Source organism: Choloepus didactylus, chromosome 7, assembly GCF_015220235.1.
Source record: "Choloepus didactylus isolate mChoDid1 chromosome 7, mChoDid1.pri, whole genome shotgun sequence".
Classification (NCBI taxonomy): domain Eukaryota; kingdom Metazoa; phylum Chordata; class Mammalia; order Pilosa; family Megalonychidae; genus Choloepus; species Choloepus didactylus.
Window position 1 is genome coordinate 38,048,017 of NC_051313.1, and position 23,885 is coordinate 38,071,901.

The window sequence follows — 23,885 nt, forward strand, 5'->3', positions numbered from 1 at the left end:
TATGTTTTTTAAGCTTGCATTCAAAAAATTAAAAATCTGATGTTCCGGAAATTCCTGCTACATCAAGCAAAAACAATGAAGCCCTTCTATGGAGAATTAAGTAACATAGACCTGGGAAATTGTCCCATCAACAGAGTGGCATTTTCTTTCTGGGCCTGCTGGTCTATATTTCTCTGAAAAAAAAAGAGAACTTAATTTAAATAAAGCAAATTGTCACATCTATTTATTAGAAATTGAAAGGGATCATAATCAAAAGATAAGACTAAAGTTTTGATCTAATCAAAAGTTGAGACAGTCTCTGCAGTGATACATGGAATTGACTCCTAATTTTAATTTTTTTATTAGACCATTGTAGTTTAACAGAGAAATCATGCAGAAAATACAGAGTCCCATACATACCCAACCCCAATACACAGTTTTCCCTATTATTAACATTTTGCATTCATGTGGTATCTTTGTTACATTGATGAAACAATATTTTAAAAATTATATTATTGACTATAGCCGATAGTTTACATTAGGGTTCACTCTTTGTGTTGTACAGTTCTATGGATTTTTTTTTTAAGTTTATTCTAGTTCTTTTACAATTCTAGTTTTGCAGATTCCTGCTATAGAAAAAATGGAGCTGTTCGGTGTATTTGTAAAGAAAACTATGCTGGACCCAATTGTGAAAGGTAGGCTAATAATTTTCTATATTTTCTGTGTGGGACAAAGGAAACTTTCTGTTTCTTACACTCATCAGCTCTGCCACAGTCCCATTCAGTTAGTTCTCAAGTAGGTGTTCAAGGGGCGGAGGTGAGAAACTGCATTTCAGAGTCCTTGGGGAGCTTTCTCCAGATCCCATGCATCCCAGATGCAGCTCTGGCAATATGTTGCCTAGGTAGGGGTCAGGATAAAGGCACTGAGAAAGAGGAAGTTGAACATATGTATTTTTATAAGATTCTCTGGATGGTTCTGATAGCACTGCCCTCGCCCTCCACCATTGAGAGAGCCAGTATTACAATTGATGTTTCCAAAAAAGGAAAAAAAAAAAGAGTGGGGCTTCCTTGGTAAATGGAAAGTGAATCTTCTATCAGTCCATAGAGCAATAAATTGAAAAAGTACTAACCTTTTATTTAACCCATTCTTTATAGCATCTTCTTCCCTGAAAATTAATCAAATTCTGTAAGGGTTTGGATTTTCCATATCACTGTTTGGTATTTACACATGACACTCCTTTTTTTTTTAATTCATTTTTATTGAGATATATTCACATACCATATAATCATCCGAAGTGTACAATTAGTTGTTCACAGTACCATCACATAGTTGTGCATTCATCACCCCTATCTATTTTTTAAACATTTTCCTTGTACCAAAAAAAGTGAAAAAAAAATAAAAAAAGTTAAAACACCCAAATCATCCCCACCACCCTATTTTTCATTTAGTGTTTTGTCCCCATTTTTCTATTCATGTATACACTGAATAAAGGGAGTGTGATCCACAAGACTTTCACAATCATACTATCACCCCTTGTAAGCTGTGGTGTTATACAATCGTCTTCAAGAATCAAGGCTACTGGGTTGTGGTTTGATAGTTTCAGGTATTTATTTCTAGCTGTTTCACTGCACTAAAACCTAAAAAGGGTTATCTATATAGTGCATAAGAATGCCCACTAGAGTGACCTCTCAACTCCATTTGGAATCTCTCAACCACTGTAACTTTGTTTCATTTCATTTCACATCCCCCTTTTGATCAAGAAGATGTTCTCAATCCCACGGTGTCAGGTCCAGATTCATTCTCGGGAGTCAAATCCCATGTTGCCGGGGAGATTTGCACCTCTGGGAGTCAGATCCCATGTAGGGGGGAGGGCAGTGAGTTCACCTGCCAAGTTGGGTTAGCTAGAGAGAGAGGGCCCCATCTGAGCAACAAAGAGGTACTCGGAGGGAGACTCTTAGGCACAATTATAAGCAGATTTAGCTTCTCCTTTACAGTAACGAGCTTCATAAGGGCAAGTCCCATGATAGAGGGCTCAGCACATCAAACTGTCAGTCCTCAATGTTTGTGAGAACATCGGTAGCAATCCAGGTGAGAAAGCCCAACACCTCTGCATTTCCTGCTAGCTCCTCAGGGGGCCCCTGCATATATATTTTTATTCTCTGCCCAAATTACTTTGGGATGACAACACTCCTTTTTAAATCACTCTGGGCTTTGCTCAAGTAAGAGAGGCTTTGGCAACTAAGTATGTGAGCATTCCCACCACATGATTTCCTGGGAAGATATTTCCCATTTTTTCGACTTTGTCAGCTGTTCACAGTTTTCTTAGATAAAGTGGCTTTTGCAAAGAATCTCACAGTGAGGCCTTCTTATTTTTAACAGAAATGTCATTGACATTGACTGCATCATTGTGTTTAGGCAGATGAGTGATGTGGGGTGCCATAAAGACAGGGAGGGCAAAGCTGGGAGGTACTAGTCACACACATCAGGTAGAACATCTGTAGCATGCTGGCCCCAGTAACATACACACAGCTGCACCCACAGTCTCAGGCTGGGGCTTAAAATTGGAGCTTAAATTAAGTGGAAACATCCTCCAATGGAACTTCCAATGGAAACATCCTCCCTTTCTCAAAGAGTAGTTCTGGAACTCCCTAAAATGGTCATAGTGTCAATGATACAGAGAAAATGTTTATGCTTGGAGAGCATTTTTGCTATGATTGTTACATTTGCAAAAATGTGGATAAATCTTTTGCTAAATTGATTATGGATCTCCCCTCCCTTTTTTTACAGTAAGGGTAGAGGGAAAGAGACAACTGAGGATCCACATGAATTTCATCCAGTGGAAGAACTGATACAGATTATCAAATTATCTTCTGTTGATTTTAATGCTGCAACACACTCATTCTGTATTTCCTTCCTTGGGGACATAGCAGCACAGGGCACCTGATTTATTCACAGTCTGACTCAGTGAGGATTCAAGAGGATTCTTAATCAGCCATGGATGGAGCTTTTTCTCCTAATGTCTGAGGTTAAACTCAGTTTAGTCTGGGAATGATTGAGCAGTGTTACCGGCTAGCATGTCCAATGGCTCCTGTGAGGGGGAGTTAATGACCTTGAATTGGTCCCTGCTGACCAAATGCAGACCCTCCGACAGGTGGAGTAACCTAGGCTCCCCAAGGGCTCAGCCCTGCACAGTAGCACAGGGGTGCAGATAAGGACACTGTCAGATCAGGGAGGGGGCCTGGCAGAGGACAGCATGCTCACTGCAGATGTGGGATTGTAGGTGATAACTCCCCAGCTCACTGTGGCGTTCATGAGACCTGCCATTGCTCATTTAGGCTGGGTCAGACCTGGTGCCCACCCGGAGCTGGGAATGGCAGGCTGGAGGAAAGAGCCCTGGTTTGGGAAGTGAAAATAGGGTGTCTAAAGGTCTGAGATTTAGAGTTGGCCTGGCTGGGGTCTGTATCCCAGCTGTGCCACCTTGTGATCCTGGGCAAATTATCTACCTCTCTAAGTCCCAATTCCTGTATCTACAGAAAGGAGAAAAGAATCATCCTATGTCATAGGGCTGTTGTGAGGTCATCCTGTAAATATGTAACACAGCACCTGGCACTTAACATGCTGAAAAACTTAACTGGTGATGGTGCAAGTCATTGTGGTCCTTGTCCAATTTCTGCCTTGATCAAGTTGGTTCATTTCCCTGAATCTCAGATTCCTTAGCTAGAAATTATGACTTTGAACTAAATATTGCCACTAGTTATTGTTTCCTATGTCCTAGTGGACATCATCTCAGCCTTCTGAGAGGAGGACATATTTTGTAATTTTGCGGACAAGGGAATTGAGACTATGAAAGGAAATAGTACTTGTCTGAGGTCACATTACTACCAGGGGGTGGGGGAGAATCGAGATTTGAACAGTTGACTTAAAAGTCTGGGCTCCCTCCTTTTTCCCATATTGCTTTTCACAAATTTCTTCTAAAAGGCCTTCTAGTCTAAACTTTGACAATTTAAGAATTCGATGAGCCTCTTGTGTGCAGGAGAACATGTATTATCTGTTACTAGGTTCCCTCTGACAGGAGGTTGCATCTACAAACAGAGATGGAAGTTAGCTTCCTTTTTAAGGCCTTTCAGGGTCGTTTCCAGCAACTTGCCCTGTTCCTTCTCATTCCCTCTCCTATCCACCCTCCCTCACACCCTGCTACTTTTAAAGGGAATGTACTGGGGTCTTTTATATCAAAAATTAAACTCAATCCAGGGGACTCTTCATTAAAATGGAAAATCATCACCTAATCTCCATAAACAAACTGAGGCCTATTACTGGAGGAGGGGGGCATGTAACTGTATCTAAGTCAGGGTCTCTTGTCCCCAGGAAATATGGAGGCTAGAGGAGAACAATCCCGGAAAACTTTCATTACAAGGCAGACAAAAGTAAAGGCAAGTCAGGAGGTTATGTGGAAGAGGTGATTTCTTTCCCAAGGACAGGCTGGGTTATCCAAGAGGAGGTGCCGTTACCGCTTTTGATTTGTGTTTGACCCTGGAAATACTCTGACAGGGCGTTTCTGTTTTCAGTTTACCAGCCAAGTTGTTAAGTTGTCCGAGTGAAGCTTCATCTAATCTGTCTTTTGAATGCATTTATGAACTTGGTCCTCCCACAAGAGCTTTTCAAAATACGCACCTGATTTGTGTGGATATCTAATTCAAACAAAAATAAAAATTAGTCCAAGCCAAGAACTCTCTGAGTGTTTCTGTGCCTAGGATCATTTCATCAAGCTGTTGTTAGCACATCTGACTGCATGTAAATATCACCTGGAAACATTTGGATTCCTGAGGCTGTTTCCACCACTTTAGAAGAACTTCTAGGGGCAAGGATCTGGGTTTTGACTTCCCTTTGGGTTCTCACGCAGCAGTCCTTTCACGGCCTTAGGAGTTACTGCTCCCCTCCACACACATCACTTAAAACAGTGTTTCTTAACCTGCAGCCTGAAAACACCTAGGGTCCTCAAAAATATTTGTGGAGTTTCATAGGTTCTCAGTGATTTTTTTTTTAATTTTGCATTTGATTTCAGTGATAATCTTGAAAAGCTTTAATTGAAACATGTTCTGGGCCTTCTGTAGTTCCACTTTATAGAGGGAGAGCTGCCACAGAGCTAAGGAGAAAATAGCAGGGCTGACTTTGTGTCAATGACACATTACCCACAGTTGGAGGCTGAATGGCATGCCATCAAGGCAAACTGAAAAACACCAATTTCTCAAAGAAAACGGGTCATCACATAGCCCATGGCAGGAAATACATGCTAAGCTCAGGAGAATCTGTACCACACTCATGTTGCAAGTGGTCATTGAGTTGCGACAAAATAACATCATCCATCACCTCAAATTAATGCAGTTTTTAAATTTGATAGTTTTGTAGCTTTGTTTCTGTTTTAATTGGAAATTTATATGTAAATTCCATATGCTCATTCTGTAAAATCTGTAGGTCTGAAGTTTGGACTATGACTTCAGAGTTACCCCTGAACCTATCAGTAAAACATGTTCTTGATACTCCGAGCAACTCAAAATAGCTTTCCACTGTGATTGTGATTCTGACTTACAGAATAGAGAATTTTGTTGTTCTCTTGTGGAAGATGAGGGGACAACCTAAAGAGATCAAATGCAGTGGAATTAAATGGACAAACGAAAGTAACAGGCATCTGCCTCTGCTAATTTGAGCAAATCCCTTCACTCCCAGACCTCAGTATTCCCAGCTACATATTGAGGCGGCAGGTCTGAGTCCCATTTCAATTAATCTGAGATCTCTGTTTGGGGAACTACAACAGAGGAAAGAAATGTGATCCAGCCAGGTGTCCCACAGAGGAATAATTTGTGCTGGCTTGGGGACCAAAAGCCCTATACCTCTGAGGTTCAAAGACATGAGAAGGTATGAATAACAAAACTCATTGGATATTTTCTCTTGGGGCATTTCTTGGTGGGTTGTGCAACACTTACATTCATCCTAATCTTTTTCATAGACCTCAATATCTAGAGTCCACAATACTGTGTATAATTACGTCTAATTCATTTCCTGTTCTTTCAGAGAACGGGCTGTGTATTTTTCCTCATCCTAGTTCCCTCCAATGCCTGACATAAAATGACCACAATTTGTCCCTCGGTTGTGGGAATTCACTCGTTCGCTTATAGCAGCAAGCAGATTGCTCCAGGGTGGAGAGAAGGAAAGGGCATCAGGATCAGAAGGTCTGGGGCTTGGGCTGTGGCTTCCTAGCTGTGTGACACTGGAAAACCCAAGTAGCTCCTCAGCCTCAGAAAGCCAGGCTTGCAGGACCTACCTCCCAGTTGGCAGTGGTAACTCAGTTTAGCTCATATAGGTGAAAACGTATGCAAACTATGAGATATGGCGCAAAAACAGAATAAACAGACTGAACCTTCACCATCATTACAACTACACACAAAGGTGGAGAGAGAGGATCAAAGGCTGGAAGAACATACACAAAATGTTTAACAGTGATGCTGTTAGGGGCCTGACATTCTGGATGTGGTTTCTTTCATTTCTCTATTTTTCGAATGTTCCAAATCATGACTATCTTACTTTAAATTGAAGCCTTTAAAAAAATGTCACATCATTATTTCTGGCTAGGTCCTGTTGATTTCCTTGGCAAACCCTCCCTTCCCTTCCACTGCCAAGGCCACGCCTGGGCCCAGGCCCTCCATGCCCCACCTGGGGCTCCTGTTCCAGCCAGCAGTCCATCCCGTGCTGTGATGCCAAAACTTGCTTTTCAAAACCCCTCCCTGGCTCTCTTTTTCTCTCCCACATCAGCACTAACTCCTGTGCCTGCAGTCAGCCTGTCTTCTCCACTATTGTAGGGTCCACAACAGAGGAGCGCACACAGCAGCTGGCAAATGTGTCGTTTGGCTGGCACAATAGTCTTACAAAGTTTGAGCCAACCTTCAAAAATTGAGATTTGACATAAAAATCCAAATTTCCACTTTCATCTTTAAAAATAGGAAGCTCTGGCTACACAGGTCCATCATTCCCTCAAGGCTATCATCTGGCAGCCATCGACTTCAATGGGGCCGGGCAGGCCTCGCACCAGGGCCTCTACTGGCCCACAGGGTGCCTCTGTGAAAAGTGGAGAAAGGTATTTCTTCCTCCGGGCAGAGTGCTCAGCTTGGCAAAGCAAGGGAAGGCTGGATGGAGTTCAGCCCCCACTCTCCAGCCCATCTGGGCTGCCTGGTGCAGAGCCCAGCCTCATAGTCATGGGCACCAGCTCCGCCCCACAGTGAATGCAATTAGGCACCTGTCTCTGCAGGCTCACATACCTAAAATGTCCAGAAGAAGGGCAATCTGGGCTCTAACTCTGTGTATCTCTGGTACTCTCAGCCCTGCCCTCCACTTTGAGTCCTGGCTGGTTTTGCTCAGTCACAAGGGGGCCCTGGCAGCTATGAGTGCTACCTGCTGCTTCATTTGCATGCAGATGAGAGCATGCCTGCCAGGACCCTCCAACCTGAGCCATGGGTGACACATCAATTGAGTCATTCCTGAACCAATTCCTTTTGGCCAGAAGAGTGCTGGGCACTGATTGGCCCAGGCTTAATTTACAATTCACTGTGGCAGGCCAGATGGCAATTTACACCAATGTTTCTCAGTAGAGGAGTTAATAACATTTTGGCCCAGACAATCAACTGTACCCTAGTGTGCTTCTCATTGCAGAACATTTAGCATATCTGGACCCACCCATCACATGCCAACCAGGAACCTCAGTCACTGGGATAACCAAAAATGCAAACACTCGTGCATCTGGAGGCCTAGCCAAACTGCGTAACTTAGAACAGAAGAGAAGTGTTTCCTTAAAGACAAAGTCTGGAAGATGGGAGAGTGGGAATAGATTCTGGGAAGGCATCCACAATCTATTGGCCTTCCTTCTAGGCAGGAAGGAAGAGAAAAAGGAAGAAAAACTATGGATGTTAAGTTTTTAATGTGTGATTCCCCTTCAGATGTGCTCCTGGTTACTATGGAAACCCCTTACTGATTGGAAGCATCTGTAAGAAATGCGACTGCAGTGGGAATTCAGATCCCAACCTGATCTTTGAAGATTGTGATGAAGTCACTGGCCAGTGTAGGAATTGCCTACGTAACACCACCGGATTCAAGTGTGAACACTGTGCCCCTGGCTACTATGGGGATGCCAGGGTAGCCAAGAACTGTGCAGGTATGGAGCCGTAAAACCTAATCCAGCTGCCAGCTGACGTGTATGTGATCCACGTAGGTCCCCAGTCAATACTGAATTTAGATGAAGGATTTATCTTGAGGAAATATTATTAGTGCCTTATAGCTCCTCCAGAACAATATCACCTTTCAGGAATGGGCATTCCAAACTCACCAGGGATAGATATATTTATTAAGGCTACATGGGTAGGATGAACTATGAGACACTAACACAAATGAACTTTTGCTTATCATCTTATATCTTTCTAATTATGAGCAAACAAATAAATCAGACTTCTGTGAAATACTTATCATTGACCAGAGGACTTAATGAAATCTCACATGATTCAAATCTATTTACTTATTCTGGAGGCTAAGTCCTTCTGTTAGTTATGCTTGGTAATATCAACATTTTAGTGAAAAGGATTAGCAAGTCAGGGGTAGAAGTAACTCATCCCCTCTTTCCTCAAATTGTCAGAGTAAATATTTCAGGAATAGTGTAAGAAATCTTCCTGGTCAGACTTTAAAATGTACCAATTTTATTCATGATTTCTTCAGTCCATTTGCCACATAGAGTGAAGCTCTTCAGAAGCAGTTAAATTGCTTTCCTCAAGGAGTAAAGGCAGACCAAGAATGAGTATTTCTTACCCTTATGTGACTTTGAGGGGAGGAAGGGGGAGGAGGAGGTGTCTTGCTTTTGTGATATGCTTCTCCAGGAAATTCTCCCGCTGAAACGGATTCCACACTTGACCCAATTAAAAAGTAAGGAGTTTAAAATTGAGAAGGAAACATATGTGACCCACAGAAGTCAGAATAAAAGTAAGCATGCCTACAGGAAAGCAATGTGCCCAGGGCATAACGCCAATTATAGCAGAGGGAAAATACCATCGTACTAAAAAGAAAGAGCAGTCATCAGAAAGTGTTGGCAAAATCAAGGCCTTAGATGTCCTGCTTTTCAAAACATTTACTAAACTTTTAACTACAAGGGTGCAGACCACTCTTAAAGGAAAAGATAATGTTGGACACAATAAAGCATGATCCTGCTGTATTGTTTAATAAATTTGCATTTTGTGGAATATTAAACAGCTTAAGTATAATAACAGTATGTCCCCCTTGAAGCTAATTTTTTATGATTATTCTGTAAAGACAGTTAAGAGGTGGGGGGAAATGCACAATTCTAGTCCAGTTTCTTGCTGGCATAGATATCTTAGGAATTCCTTTTTAAATATTGCAAATCAAGTTCCACTCAGAAATAGTGGGAAATGGACAGTCTAAGGTTAGGGGTTTATTGCATTTGTTTTCAAAAGGCATTATTAAAAATAATCAGTAGATTATTTCCAGAGAGTGGGCTCTCTGGTCTTCTAAATTTGTTCCTAATTCGTTCCATGGTATTATTCCTAGCTATCCCACTGATAGCTGTAATTTGCCAGTGAAGATGTAGAGGTTTGTAGTCTGTCTTACCGAGAGTCAAACACTGCAGGAGCCAAGAGGCTTGGACCTCCTGCCTCACTCCTCAGCACTCCCTCTCTCACACTTGGCAAAAATCCACCCTGGAGTTGGATTAAACTAGAGAATCAGTCTGCGATGAAAAGATGGCTTTCAGTTAAATGTTGGACTCCATGATCACTTAATACCTTGTGAATTTTTCCAGGATCCTTTGGGACTAAAGCAGTTACTCAGTCAAGTCAGAATCCTAAAGAGTTGGGAGAGGAATCCCAGAGAATTTAGATTCTCTTTTTGCCCCAGAGTCACCTTTGAAAATTTCATGGGGCAGGGGCTTCATTAACTGGATGAGGGCCTAATCTCTATATCATAGATTCCACGACCTTTTAAGGAAGGATATAATTAATCCCTATTGAAGAATTACATACACTGATAGCCAGTATTTCTGGAAACCAGGGAAATGTTGCCATGTTTTAAACATTAAGAAATGAATCCCTAATCTCTTGCTTTTATTTCCCACAGAATGCAATTGTGGGGGAGGCCCATGTGACAGTGTAACCGGAGAATGCTTAGAAGAAAATTTTGAACCCCCTACAGGCATGGACTGCCCAACCATAAGTAAAAATAACACTACATGATTGACTAACCCCACTTTCTCTAATGTGCTGCAGGTGTGGGATTAACAAGAGCTATGCAATCTCTCTCTCCCTCTCTGTCTGTCTGTCTCTCTCTCTCTCTCTCTCTCTCTCTCTCTCTCTCTCTCTCTCTCTCTCTCTCTCTCTCTCTCTCTCTCTCTCGACCACCTAAGACCTGCCCCTGACTTGAACTTTGTAACTCAACCAAATGGACCCTGAACAAAAGATACTTGGCAGTCCAGTAGATATCAATTGGCAAATGGGTGGTCTATTTAAACAGCTCCATTTTAGAAAACATATTTTATCGAGTCTGAGTTCAGCATCTTACCTAGTGGGAAAAGGTGACATTAGAAACATAATTCCCAAAGAGAGAGCTCATTTTAGCTTCTTTTTCTATGGTATCTCTTAAGGTCCCTGGATAATATGATGTACAGACAATTATTTACAATGCCTGGGGAAACTGAGATACCAAGAGACTTAAGTGACTTTCCCCAAATGACTCCAAATCTGAGGTGGAACCAGAAATAAAATATTCAGGCCTTATGAAATAGCACTGCCATCTTTCTGTCCTGGATTTATCTGTCAGTCATGATAATCCAATCATGAGCAGTGATACCAGAAACAAAACTATTTGGTTTAAAGACTATTTGCATATTAGGCACCCTCTCTCCCAAACAAAACTAGCTTGGCCTCTCAGCCACCCTGGGCACAGGGGATTATTACTACCGATAAATGCAAGAAGGCCTTCATGTCTTAGAAGATGGCAGAAGACAGGAGGCAAGAGTGGGGCAAAATATACGCACTGATGGAATGAGTGGTCACCTAGGCAAGGTCATTTTAAGGACATTGGGATGTCAGCACCTCACCACCACCCTTCCAGCAGCCTGATGTGCTTACTGGGGAGTTATTCCCTGGAGAGACCATACATGTAAGACCATGTTAAATGTCATATAACAAATTAACATATTAACAACCATTAACACTTTAGTCTCCATTTTTCAGTTCTCTTGAAGAGATTGCTGTCTGAGGGAAAGAGATTGGGAACAGTTTCAAACGGTGATAAAGACAGTTTTCAAAACAAGGTGTGCTGTTCTTTGAGTGTGTCACAAGTGGGCACTGGATCCTGGCAGGGGTGGGAAGGGATGGTGACAGTGGTCAGAGGAACTCAAATGTGAAAAGGGGGGAGCCCTGAAAAAAATGGGACTTGCCTTACATTTGCCAGGTCCAACCCAGCCTTTGGCACATCTTCAGATATTAGGGAGCAACATTCACACACAGTGATGTCCCAAAGAGCTGCTTCTGCTGAGATATTCATCTAGACAGGAGGTTGGCCCATGGGGAGAACCTGAGCCCACCCCCACCCCACCCCCGCTGGGGTGAGGTGAGGGCACGTTACTGAGGAAAGCTAATAAGAAAGGACCCAGCAAGTAGCTTTCTTCACCAGCTGGCACCATGTGAAAGACCAAAGCTTGAAACAAATAGAATCATCCCAGAATGCTTTCCACCACTAAAGAAAAGTGGTTATGGTTTCTCCTTACCCACCTATCTCTCTGATGGTTTGTCCTTTGGTACTTCCTTCCTTATTCAGTTCAGTGCTTCATGTTCACGTTAACCTGCTTTCCTTGCTGCATGTGTTGTATGTTTTTGTTATGTTTTAAGTGGGGTCAGTTTGGCTCTTCATAGGTTCTACTCCCTCTTCGAGTCTAAGGACATGTTCTGTGGCCCAGAACAGCTCCTCAGAAATAAAAATAATACTAACCAAGGAAGTGCACCTTCATGAGCTACTTATTAAAGTTGCATGATTCCAGGCTGACTTTTGGATTTGAAGAGACAACATTCCATTTTACCTCCAGGCTGTGATAAGTGCATCTGGGATCTGATGGACGACCTGCGGTTGGCAGCTCTCTCAATTGAAGAAAGCAAATCCGGTTTATTGAGTGTATCATCAGGTGCTGCTGCACAGAGACATGTCAGTGAAATCAACTCCACCATCTACCTCCTCAAAGTATGCAGGAATATTGTACCTTCAGCTATATTTTCATTATGGTTTTGTGGGGTCACTGCTAGCAACTGCTTCTAGGCCCTTTTGGTATCTGAGTCTTGAAGCTGTATTATTACGGATTAGTAAGCCTAGGAAATTATGAAAAGTTGATTATAAAATTAGCTTTAGCCTTCACCAAGAGCTGCTATCTATAGATAAGGATATAAGGAAAATGAAATGACTAAAAGACAGTATCTGTGTACAATACAATTGAAGGAAGAAAACTACTCTTATTTTTCTTGATGAAGCTCTAACAATATACTAGTCAAGTAATTACCACAAGCGAACTTTATTACAGTATTAATTACCTAGGGCTGATGTAATAAATTACTACAAACTGGATGCCTTAAAACAATAGAAATTTATTCTCTCATAGTTCTGGAGACAAGACTTCCAAAATCAGGTGTCAGCTGGGCCATGCTCTAGGGAAGGATCCTTCCTTGCCCCTTCTAGCTTCTGGTACTTGCCACAACCCTGGGTGTTTCTTGGCTTGTGGCAGTGTAACTCCAATCTCCACCTTCATCTTCACATGGCTGCCTTCCCTGTGTGTCTGCATGTGTGTCTCTAAATCTCCCTCTTCTTAAAAGGATACCAATCACTGGATTTAGGGCCCACCATAATCCATTATGACCCCATCTCAACTTGACTACATCTGTGAAGACACTATTTCTAAATAAGGTCACATTCTGAAGTTCCAAGTGAACATTAATTTTGGGAGACCATATTCATTAGAGGAATTTCTCTACAAACTTTCCATTCTCTTCTCTCTTTCTTCCTCTAACTCACAAACACACACATTCACATGATCTATTTCTACTCATAGGTCTGTTGGATAATATCTAATATATAAGTTAAAGGCAGGAACACTCAAAAACTGTAGACGTAACTGTGCTTATACATCTAAGCCTTAAGGCAACCTCCACCTCAATCATGGGTTTCTATCACAAACAACAATTTCTTTTTCAAAACAATAATAATTAGATGAAAGGACAATAGCATTAATACCAGGGTTTTTTTTTTTTTCTTTGTCAATTTAGTACAGTGATTAAGAGCACAGGCTTTGAAACCATAGCGCTAGCATTCAAACCGCAGCTCTGACACTTAATAGCTGTGTGATGGTTTAACCTCCTGTTCTTACTTAACCTCTTTATTCTCTGGTTCCCTCACCTGGAAATAAGGATAATAATTACACCTGGTCTGCGGATTGTTGAGAGAACTCAATGAGCTGATATTTGTAAAGCAGTTAGACCAGTACCCTGCATAGAAAGTGCTCATTATCACTAAATACTCCATTTTTGGAAGTGCAAATGATGACCACCGCAGTGGCCCCAATATGCAAAATGTAAAACAAAACAAAAATCATAAAATTACAGAGTTGGATGGAATCTTGGTGAGCATTCTGTACCAAACTCAGCATAACTTCAAGGTAGGTATTGTCTTAGTTTGCTACGGCTGCCATAATAAAGTAACTCAAACTGGGTAGCTTAAAACAAGAGAATCTAATTATTGTCTCACTGGAGGCTAGAAGTCTGAAATGAAGGTGTCAGCAGAGCCATGCTTCCTTCAAAGTCTGTAGGGAAGAATCCGTTCCATGCCTCTCTCCTGGCTTCTGGCAGGAGCTCACTAGCAATCCAAGGTGTTCTCTGCCTCAGTCATCACATAGAATTCCCTCCTGTATCTGCCTGTCTGTGTCAAAATTTCCTCTTCTTATAAGGGCACCAGTCACACTGGATTAAGGGCCCACCCTACTGCAGTGTGACCTCATTTTAACTTGCCTATTTCCAGCTGTAATGATCCTATTTCCAAATAAGGTCATTTTCTTAGGTACTAGGGATCATAACTTCAACATGTCTTTTTGGGAGATGCAATTCAATCCATGTAATCATTATAACGGGCATAAAGTCACTGCCAAGGTTGAAGTTCTCACTCCAAAAGTAATCCAAGTAAAGCTACATTTGGGCCAAATTCCTTGAAAATGGAAAAGAAAGGAGCAAGTGGTCTGAAATCACACCAAAAAGAGGAAAGTGAATCTCTAACCTCCATTTTCATTGATTCTGGTGGGGTGATCGGTTACTCCAAGTACTGCCAAAATTGAATCTTTAAAACTCAGACACTGCGGCCACTATCAGCCCATACTGTGCATTGTGCCCCTTTCCCCTTGGCCAGCACAGTCCTCAGCCAGAGTCCCAACCTGAGCAGAGTTTGATGGAATTTTCAGACCCTATAGAAATTCCATCAAGCAGACCCAACCTTCACACCTGCCTGCACCAACCTGCAGACCCTACTATTTTGAGGACAGAGGCTCTCACTCCTTTCTGAGTTCTCTTTCAGTGAGAGAATTTTATGTATATTTTTTTAAAAATCTGATCATTGTCAAAACATTTTTTCAGACAAAATTGTCGGAAAGAAAAAACCAGTATGTGCTAAGGAAGATACAGATCAACAATGCTGAGAACACAATGAAGAGTCTTCTCTCCAACATGGAGGAATTAGCTGAAAAGGTAAGTGTTCAATTTGGGGGATCGCCTTCAGAAAAAGGATTTAGCGGGTATGAGCCTGGCTCGTCACAAATGACTGAGGCTTAACGTGGCCCAGAAAACATGCAGTGACCCATTTGCCTTCAAATAACTCAAGGCAAGTCCTGTGGAGAAATTTAACATTTTCTTTCCCCACTGTCTCCTCCCTTTTTGATTGGTTTCCTTGAAAAACATTATTTTTGAGGATCTTTAAATGTTTTTGCTGCTCATTAATATGGTTGATATATGTTTCAACTAGGATAGTTGTTGAGCTGTTCGCCTTAGCATTTTATGACTAAACATTGTCGAGCATCCAGAAATAAACTTTATTATATACTCTATAAAATTTAAATGTTTGCTAAAGGACACATTAAATAATAAAAGGAAAGAAAAGGAATTGTGCTGAGAAAGCAATTTTGCAGTTTGTCAGGGAAAAAAATCACTTAGACTCTCATTTTACACCATATACAAAAATGAAGTGTAGGTAGATTAGAGTTGAGTATAAATCTCAAATCTTATAAAAACCACAAGAAAATAGAACTAATTATTATGCTTAGAAGAAGATAATAGTATATGTAATATGATATGAGGAATTACAATGAAAATGATAGATTAAATAAGATAAAATTTCAAATGATTCAGTGATAAAAGATTTCAAATGATTCAATGAGAAAAGAAAAACTTTTCATGCAATTTAGGATCTCGCAGTTTTATTGGGTGACTCATGAATCGGGCAGCACCCCATTCAGAAATTAGAAGGTAGTTTCGCCAAGGAAGTGAAAAGCGGGAGCTCATATAGGGCAAACCGAAAGCAAGTGAGGAAATGTTCTGATTGACTGACATTAAGTTTCCATTTTACCTAGTGGGGACTTAGAAAGTGGGGAACAGATACGCACTGATGAGTATGGCATGCTTGCCCATTCTGATCTGCTGTCTCTACTGGACTGCAACTAGTTTTATCACCAGGTGTTGCTTGTCAGCAATCCTGTAGGGTGTGTTTCCATTTTCTCAGAAAACCTGTGCAGGTCAGTTGTTTTTGTCTTTGGAAAAAGACCCCTTCCACCCAGCAACATCCAATGCAGGCAGCCATTTTATTTTACTCAACACCAGTAAAACAACCAAATAAAAAGGCCAACTAGACAAAGCAAAGTATCAAGGCAAATATGACTTGTAAAAGCTCTCACAAATTCACAAGAAAAACATGTAAACATTAGCAGAGTCAATGTGAGAGACTGATGCAAATGCACGCTACAGGAACTTCATGGACCTAAGTTAAACCATGTACTATAGTTAATAGTACAATTATAAAAAATGTGCTTTCATCAGTTTTAACAAATGTTCCACACCAATGCAAGGTATTAATAATTGGGTGGTATATAGGAACCCTGTATTTTATGCATGATTTTTCTGTAAACCTACAACTTCCCTAATAAAGAAAAAAAAAGAGCCTATGGAAAAATATCCATCCTCCATATTACTAAAAAATATACAAGCCAAGTCATGTCACCATATTTAACATGTTAAAATGGCCAGCGCAAGTTTTCCCCATGATTATGCACCATCAGTACTAACCAGAGTACTTTGACAATGCTGCTTTCAAACATTGGTGCTTGATGTCATAAACTGTCAAAATTCTTTTTTTAAAAAATTCTCATTTTCTAACAAAAAAATCAAGGTTAAAATAACTCTGATATTTACATTTAAGAAATTGTGCTTCTGAAAATGTAAATTACTCTGAGCCCACATATGACAATTGTGTTCCAATTGTGTTCACTGTATCCAATGGTACATATTAATCCAACCACTAGAGGTTGAAGAGCAGTGAAATCTCTTAAGTTTCAAAGGAAATACCAAGAAAGAAATCTTTGTGAAAACTCATTGTTATTTCATTTTGGTATCCTGGTGGAATCTGCCGAAAGTGTCTCAAGTTCTTGAGGAAATATTTTCACCAAGATTAGCGACTCTCACAGCTCAGAACAGGAGTTTCTCATCCTTTTGTTGTACAATTTCCCACTTCTATGAAAGTTAAATGAAGCCATTCATACGGAGGAAATAATGCAACCTTGAAAGTGACATTACAGTAGAAAAGCCTCCTGGGCAACAAAGCCGGAAGTTGATGATAAAGCTACTAGGAATTCTCACCTGGCTGTTTGCTCTGCTTCTTATTGAAAATAACATTCTTCTGACCACAACCAAAAGCCTGCTGGTAAGAGAACCTGATGAAACACTGCAAATCAAATGCTCACAGCTGGTCTTAATAACTTCTCAAGCATCCTTCAAGCCCTTAGTCTAGAAAAGTCCATGATTGATTCTTAGAAGGATTTAAGGAAAGCTTTGCCTTGGGCATCTATCAGGAAGGTAACTAATATTTGGCTTTAAGTAGAGCAAAGGATTTTATCGTAGAATCCCACAGTGATAAATTCACAGTAATGTTGTCTCTTGAACTTGACAAGTAATACGTCTGTTTAAAAATTACCTGTCACATAGATCTCATGTAACCCAAATCTCACAAGTTGCATTAACTTAAAGTCACTGGTTTTGCATCAACTTCCATATCCAAGTCCTCCAGCCCTATGTTGGAAAGTCCTGTGGTTCTTTCCCACCACCTACTTCTGAGAACCTCCTAAAGGATGCCCATTCAACTGTGTTCCACAAATAGCCATTGCTCTAAAGGGCCTCAAGTTGCCACTGCTGATCATGCCTCTGATGAAAATGCCAAAAACTATGCCAAGAGTCCTGTGTTCCATATTCCCAAAGCCACTGTGCTCAAGGTCAGAGCAGCGTTGGGCTACAAGGTAAGGAAGAAATGGTGGCCATCTCCCAATCTGGATGCAGCCTCTTCCCACCTGGGCCTCTGTGCCCTGTGAAGCCCCAAGTCAGAGAGCCCAGTCTCCAAGGGCTGGCTCGGGAAGTTGTGGCCCCTCCACTTCCCCATCTCCTCTACCTTCTCCATCTCCTCCACCTCTGCTCTCCTCCCTACTCTGCCACCCACAGGAAAAGCTCCCTGTATATCAACTCATGCAAAGAGATACTTAGGATGGACTAGAAAAGAAGTCAGCTCCACACTTCAGAAGTATCTGAGGTCCATCACTGGTGCAACTAATAAGGTGGGATGAGAATGAGTATGTCTCAATTCCACAAGCGTTACCGAACGCCTGCTATATGTCAATTACTGTGCTGGGTGCTAGGGATACAGACATGACTACAACAAGGCTCCTGCCTTCAAAGAGCTCCCAGTCAAGTAGAGAAGACAAATATGCTAAAAATAACTGTAACACAACATTCAATAATAGAGGCATGGTACAGGCTAAAGAGATAAGCATAAGGAAGAAACGGTTAATTCATCAGGTATACATTAGGGAAGGCTTTTCAGAGAAGATGCTGCTTGAACTGTGTCTTGAAGAATGACTGGGAGTTTATCAAGTACTGCCAAGCAAGGGAAAAGTACTACCAGAGCACGGCAACATGGTATCTTCTTGGGACTAGAAGAACTTTGGCCTCAGCCTTACAGAAGATTAATTGTAAGATGAGGATCTGGAGATAATGCTAAAGTTCTTCAGGGGCCAGATCATGAGGGACCTTGCCTAACATGCTCAGGAATGTGGGCTCCATCATGCATGTTTTGGAAGTCATCGAAGCAATTACCTAGAACAATGACTTGATCAGCTTTGAATTTAGGACACATTCCTCTGCAGTATGGATAATAGACTGAGCAGTGAAGAGTCTGAGGACAAGAACACCAGTTAGGGCACTGATTGAGTAGTCTAGGCAAGAGAGTGGTTGATTGCTACCTTGCCTTCATTTGAAAAGGATTTGCAGTGAACAGAGATGGACTGAGACTGTGGTAATGGGATGAGGAGAGAGGACAGAATGGCAGGTGGAATCAAAAGCTTTGGTGACCAATTGGCTTGAGGGCTGGCAAGGAGGGAAGCTCCGGCTTAAAGAAATGGGTGACTAAGACTAAATATACAGAATGAAGTACTCTGGGTGTTTTAAGAGTGATGTACCTGTGGAAATGCCCACAGTAAGAGATATGTGTCTGTAGCTCAGAGGAGAAATCAGAGTTGGAAAGGTACTTGAAAGTCATTAATGTTTAGGAAGAAGGTAAACCACAGAAGTAGATATTCCTGTACAGATGCTGAAATAGCATACCAGTATTTCTACTGTTGCTTTGTTTAGGACTATCCCCATTTATGCTAGTTTCCCAGAGTAATTATTAAAATTTTCCCCTTTCACTCTCAAAAGTGTCCCATTTTAAACAATGGATTATATGACCAGATGCTGGTTACCATCCTCACTTAATCTAGTTGATTTTTAAAAATTATTATTTTAGGTACACTACTCTTTATTCATTGCATTATAAAAAATTCTTGTCATTTTTTATATCAGATATGTATGAGGAGAATTCATCATTGATGTAAGCAGTTAACTCATTTATCATGTAAATCATCATCTCCTGGTTTATAGTTGAAAGATAATTTTTCAATTTCACCTTTTCATAAAGCAAGGCACACCTATTTGGCCATGTGCCCTTTTCATTATTTTCCTTCCATAGGCAAAGTTACAGAAAAAAAAAGCATTCAAATAAGGCATCATTTTACATTACATCTGGTGGTTATGCAATTTAAAGTTACAGCTGTTCCTCTTCACTACTAATTGGATCTTTTATGAAAAACATAGATGAATTATATAGATAAGAATATGGATAGGAATTTAGATCTAAAGATGAGAGAAATGTTGTGGCGCCCTCTGGTGTTTAACAGAAAGAAAAGGTTTTCTTAAAAGTATGACATCATCTTTCACCACTTCCATTGTCTCCATATCAAAAATTAAGTTAAGTAATAACAATGGGGCTTTTCCCTTAAAGGGCAAAGCCAAAGTAAAAAGTATAAGCGTTGTAATTTGCAAATATAACCCAGATTAAACTAGATAAAAATTCTACTTGTTAAAAATTCTTTAATATTTTAAATACTTGTTGTCCATATTTTTTTTAAAGGGTGGGAGTGGTGACATCAAGACTTAGATTCAACTTTTTCTCTGGATCATTTAATTTTGAAATGACCACAAATATGATTTCTCAGGAAAGCATTAGAACACGCCAGGAGGAAGATTGAAATTAGAGGAAGGAATGCAATGACTCAAATCGCAGTGTCCATTCAGAAAGCCCACAGTTAAATGAAGTGACTAGTGGCCCATTGCAGCTGCACAGGGAGCTTCACAACTCCATGGCACTGCTTTGCATGGAGGGACTTACAGTATGGCAGGATAAAAAGCCTCTGGCCATATGTTTGCCCCACTTCTGCGTTTTCTTCCTTGCAGTATCTTACAGGGCTGGCTGTTTGGGTTATACCTAGGAAGTGTTCAAATGTTGCAGGTAAAAAATCATGGACTTAACCTCTAAACAGGATACTGGATGAAGGGAGAGAGGTTTGAAACAGCTGCTTCCCTGTCCTGGGGAAACTCTGTGCAATGGGTCTACCAGCACTCTGCATGGCAGATCATTATGAAATTCCTTCAGGTCCTGCAGCACTTTCTTACAACCTGAACACAAAAAGCTCAGATAAGGCAAGTGGGCATTTACCAAATGCCAGACTGAAGAACTCCCCTTCCTCTTAAATATAACCCATGAATCCCTCTTTCTAATTCCAAAAGGAAGTGCACATCCACCACACTGTGCATCCAGGGCAGTGTCCTGGCTTTGAACAATTTCTGTGCTCATTGATCAGTTTCTGTCCTTAACCACACACCTACACAAACACACACACACCTTTCTTCAAAAGGGTTGGTATTTAAGTTGGCGTTTAATTTTCACAAATATATGTGATATCTCAAGCACAAACTCCTAAAGTGAGAGAATTGTAACAACTTCTTGGAGAAGAGCTCCATTTGTTCTAAGTCAAATCTGGCTCAGCAGTTATTTGTACACAAATGCCATCAGTGTTGATAGGAATTTGGAATGAAGCACTGAAAACAGAGTTTAGCCCATTGAGCATAATCCTTTAAATCTCTGTGGCTGGACCACCCAGGAGTCACTAGATGTGTGGATCATTTCAAGGTCTGTCCACTTTGTCAACACATTTCTCTTTGAACATTTAAGCTCTTTAGTCCACACAATGTCAAACTGATCAGCAGACCTGGGTAACTCTATGGCATTTTGAAGTACAGTAAAAATTCCAAGGGAAGAGACCCGCCCTGATCAAGATGGCAGAGTGAGATGCTTCAGGGCTCAATCCCCCCACAGAAGCTTTGAACAACCAGCAAGAACTGGTGGAAACATCTTTCTCAAAGCTCCAGGAAACAGTTAAAGGACTGCAGTAACAGGGCAAGCACCGAATCAAGAAAAGAGCTATTTAAAAGCCAGCTTTGTGTGGAATCAGCTCACTCCCCTCCCAGTGCAGATCCCTGGTCCTGATTCAAGAGGAAGCAGAGTAACCCTCATGCATACTGGGAGCATGCATGGCTGGCCCGATCTGTCTGGTGGTGGCTTGAGGGATTCACTGTGCCAGAACTTGCCCTGCATGTATTAGACGGCTCACTGAGCTTTCCTACTAATGCTGTGGGAGAGCAGTGAAGTCAGCTTCCTGGGGCAAGGGACTGTTGGCTGTAGGACATTCAGTGCAGTGCCCACTCCCATGAGGAAACTGTTTCATAAGAAAGTGGAGACATTTTATAGCCATGAAGACAAGAAAATTCTAGGACCACATGAGCATGCTCAAGACAAGACACATGTGCAGAAAGCATCAGGGAGGTCCCTACACATTGACCTAGAGCTAGGCCCTAAATTTTTTCTTGGATAAGCCCTGAAGGAGAGCACTTGCACAGGTCAATCTGCATAGATCAGGAAAGGTGTTTTCTCTTTTCCTTCTTCCTCTTTTTTTTTTTTTTTTTTTTCTTTCCTTTTTGTTGTTGTTGTTAGCTCCTGGCATTCTGGAAAGCTCTGTCATAACACTAGCTGGAAACAAGCTTAAGAAACAGATACCTCAGAGTCTAAATTCCAGCAATAACACATTAAAATATCAAAATGTCTACGTTTCAACAAAAGATCACAAAACATACAAAGAAACAGAAAGCAATGACCCTGGCAAAGAAGAAAATTAAAACATTAGAAATCATCCATGAGGAGAACCAGATCTGGACCATAACACAGACAGCTAGATAGCTAGCTGCAGGTAGGTAGGTAGGTAGGCATGTAGATAGATAGATAGATAGATAGATAGATAGATAGATAGATAGATAGATGATAGAGATAGAGTTGATAGGTAGGTAGATAGGAAGAGATAGACATACATGATAGAATGATATGGCAAATGTGGCAAAATGTTAAATTTGGTGGATCTGGGTATCTGAGAAGGTAGGGGGATGTTGGAATTTTCTATATGGGGTTTGCATTATTTTTGTAACTGTAAGTTTGAGAGTATTTTAAAATAAAAATTTAATCAAATTCAAAGGGTAAATGGCATGTGGATGACAGTTGATGTAGATCAGGCTATGAACAATGGCATAGGAATAGCATCTGCATGTGATGCTGGATCATTCTGTGAATCACATCAGCCTTCAAGCATGATTTCTGGGAGTATTTTATATGTTAATAGAATTTTCATATGCCAGGAAAATCTATATTTATGGAATGCATTATGCCCTCCAGCCCCCACATGTACCTATACAACATGCCTTTCTCATAAATTTAATCTAGTTTTTATATGCATTATTTGCAGGAGAATCAAGCCTCAAGAAAGGACAAACTGGTCCAGAAAGAAACCATGGATACCATTAACCATGCAACTCAGCTTGTCGAACAGGCCCACAATATGAGGGACAAAATCCAAGGTAAATATATCCTCTTCTGGCTTGGCTTAATGTCAAGGAACCATTCATGTTATTAACAGCAATAAAAATAATGGCTACTGTGCCAGGAACAGTTGTTAGAGTATTACAGATTTCATCCTATAGAAGGTTTTCATTTCAAGTTTATTTGTTTGGGATTTCTGAGCACTCAGCCCTCGTTACTATCGGTTGATTTCAGGAGTAAATCTACAGAGCCATTCCCTTTTCAGCAGTGGAATGCCAGATTACCTTTCCAGCAGAGGAAATTACATGCTATGGTACTTCTAAAACACAGTTGAGCAGGAGTCACACATTTTTCTCAGTTACTTGCAGAGAAAACATTACCTTTGGTGAGTGGCAGTAAGTTGTTGGCTGATCCAAACTATCATGAGAGGTTTCTTTGATGCTCTTTGCCAAGGACCAGGCAGGCAACATGCTCCAGGGTCCCCAAACCAGAAGAAAGGCGGGGGGGGGCCTGTGTGAGATTCCTTTGCCCTAAAGCATTGTGGCAGATTTTGCCTTACATCTTGAAGGTTTACTTATTCATGCTTTAACGTGTGATAAGTGCATTTAGTGTCTTGAAGACTATCTTAATAGCGCACTGAAAGCTGCCTTCAGTTTACCACAGAAAACAGGCAATGTCATTTGTTCTAAGATAAAGACAAATTCCTTAGGTTTGAATCTGCAAAGATACAGTGTTTTTGTATTTCCATATTTTGATTATCCTATATATTACAGGCTGGATGATAACACCAAGTGCATCTCAGGACAAAAAAGGCAGGGACCCACAGTGGGAGATTCGGTCTTTATACCAAGGTATCAGGGGCATATTCCAGACAAAAGCATATGATTTAGCAAGATTAATCATTTATTACATTTCCTTTGGTGCCTATAAAGCATAATAAAAACAAATGACATGCGTATCAAGCATTCCACATTCCCATCTTTACAACCTCATGCTTTTGCATTTATGACAAAATGTTCTTTCCCTCTATATTTCACCTTAGAGCTACTGTTAATTTTTTAAAAAAGTAATACTGAACCTAGAAGATTAGATGTCCTCAACCAACTAAAAATTAAATGCCTCTTTAAGCAGCAAATAAAACTAGCACCCAAGTAAGCCATTTAGAGCAAATAATTCACCTTTGCTGATATAACCCAAATTTTTGATTCTAAGGTCTTTCATTTGCAAAGAATTTGAATTTTATTTGACCCTTTAAGCATGAGAGAGGATGAAAAAAAGTGTAAATG

The 23,885-nt window shown here is 40.8% G+C and overlaps 1 protein-coding gene across 4 annotated transcripts in view; it reads left to right on the plus strand.

Moving 5' to 3' along the window:
* Positions 1–23,885, plus strand: part of LAMA4 (laminin subunit alpha 4) — a 157,274-nt gene that overhangs the window by 52,350 nt on the left and 81,039 nt on the right. For 2 of the 4 annotated variants that reach the window (XM_037842608.1, XM_037842609.1), the window contains exons 4-9: positions 594–674; positions 7,965–8,179; positions 10,141–10,236; positions 12,107–12,258; positions 14,685–14,795; positions 22,526–22,637. In XM_037842608.1, the coding sequence (XP_037698536.1) occupies positions 594–674; positions 7,965–8,179; positions 10,141–10,236; positions 12,107–12,258; positions 14,685–14,795; positions 22,526–22,637 (767 nt within the window). The remainder of the gene's footprint in view (positions 1–593; positions 675–7,964; positions 8,180–10,140; positions 10,237–12,106; positions 12,259–14,684; positions 14,796–22,525; positions 22,638–23,885) is intronic. The other 2 variants (XM_037842610.1, XM_037842611.1) reach the window with 1 other exon arrangement.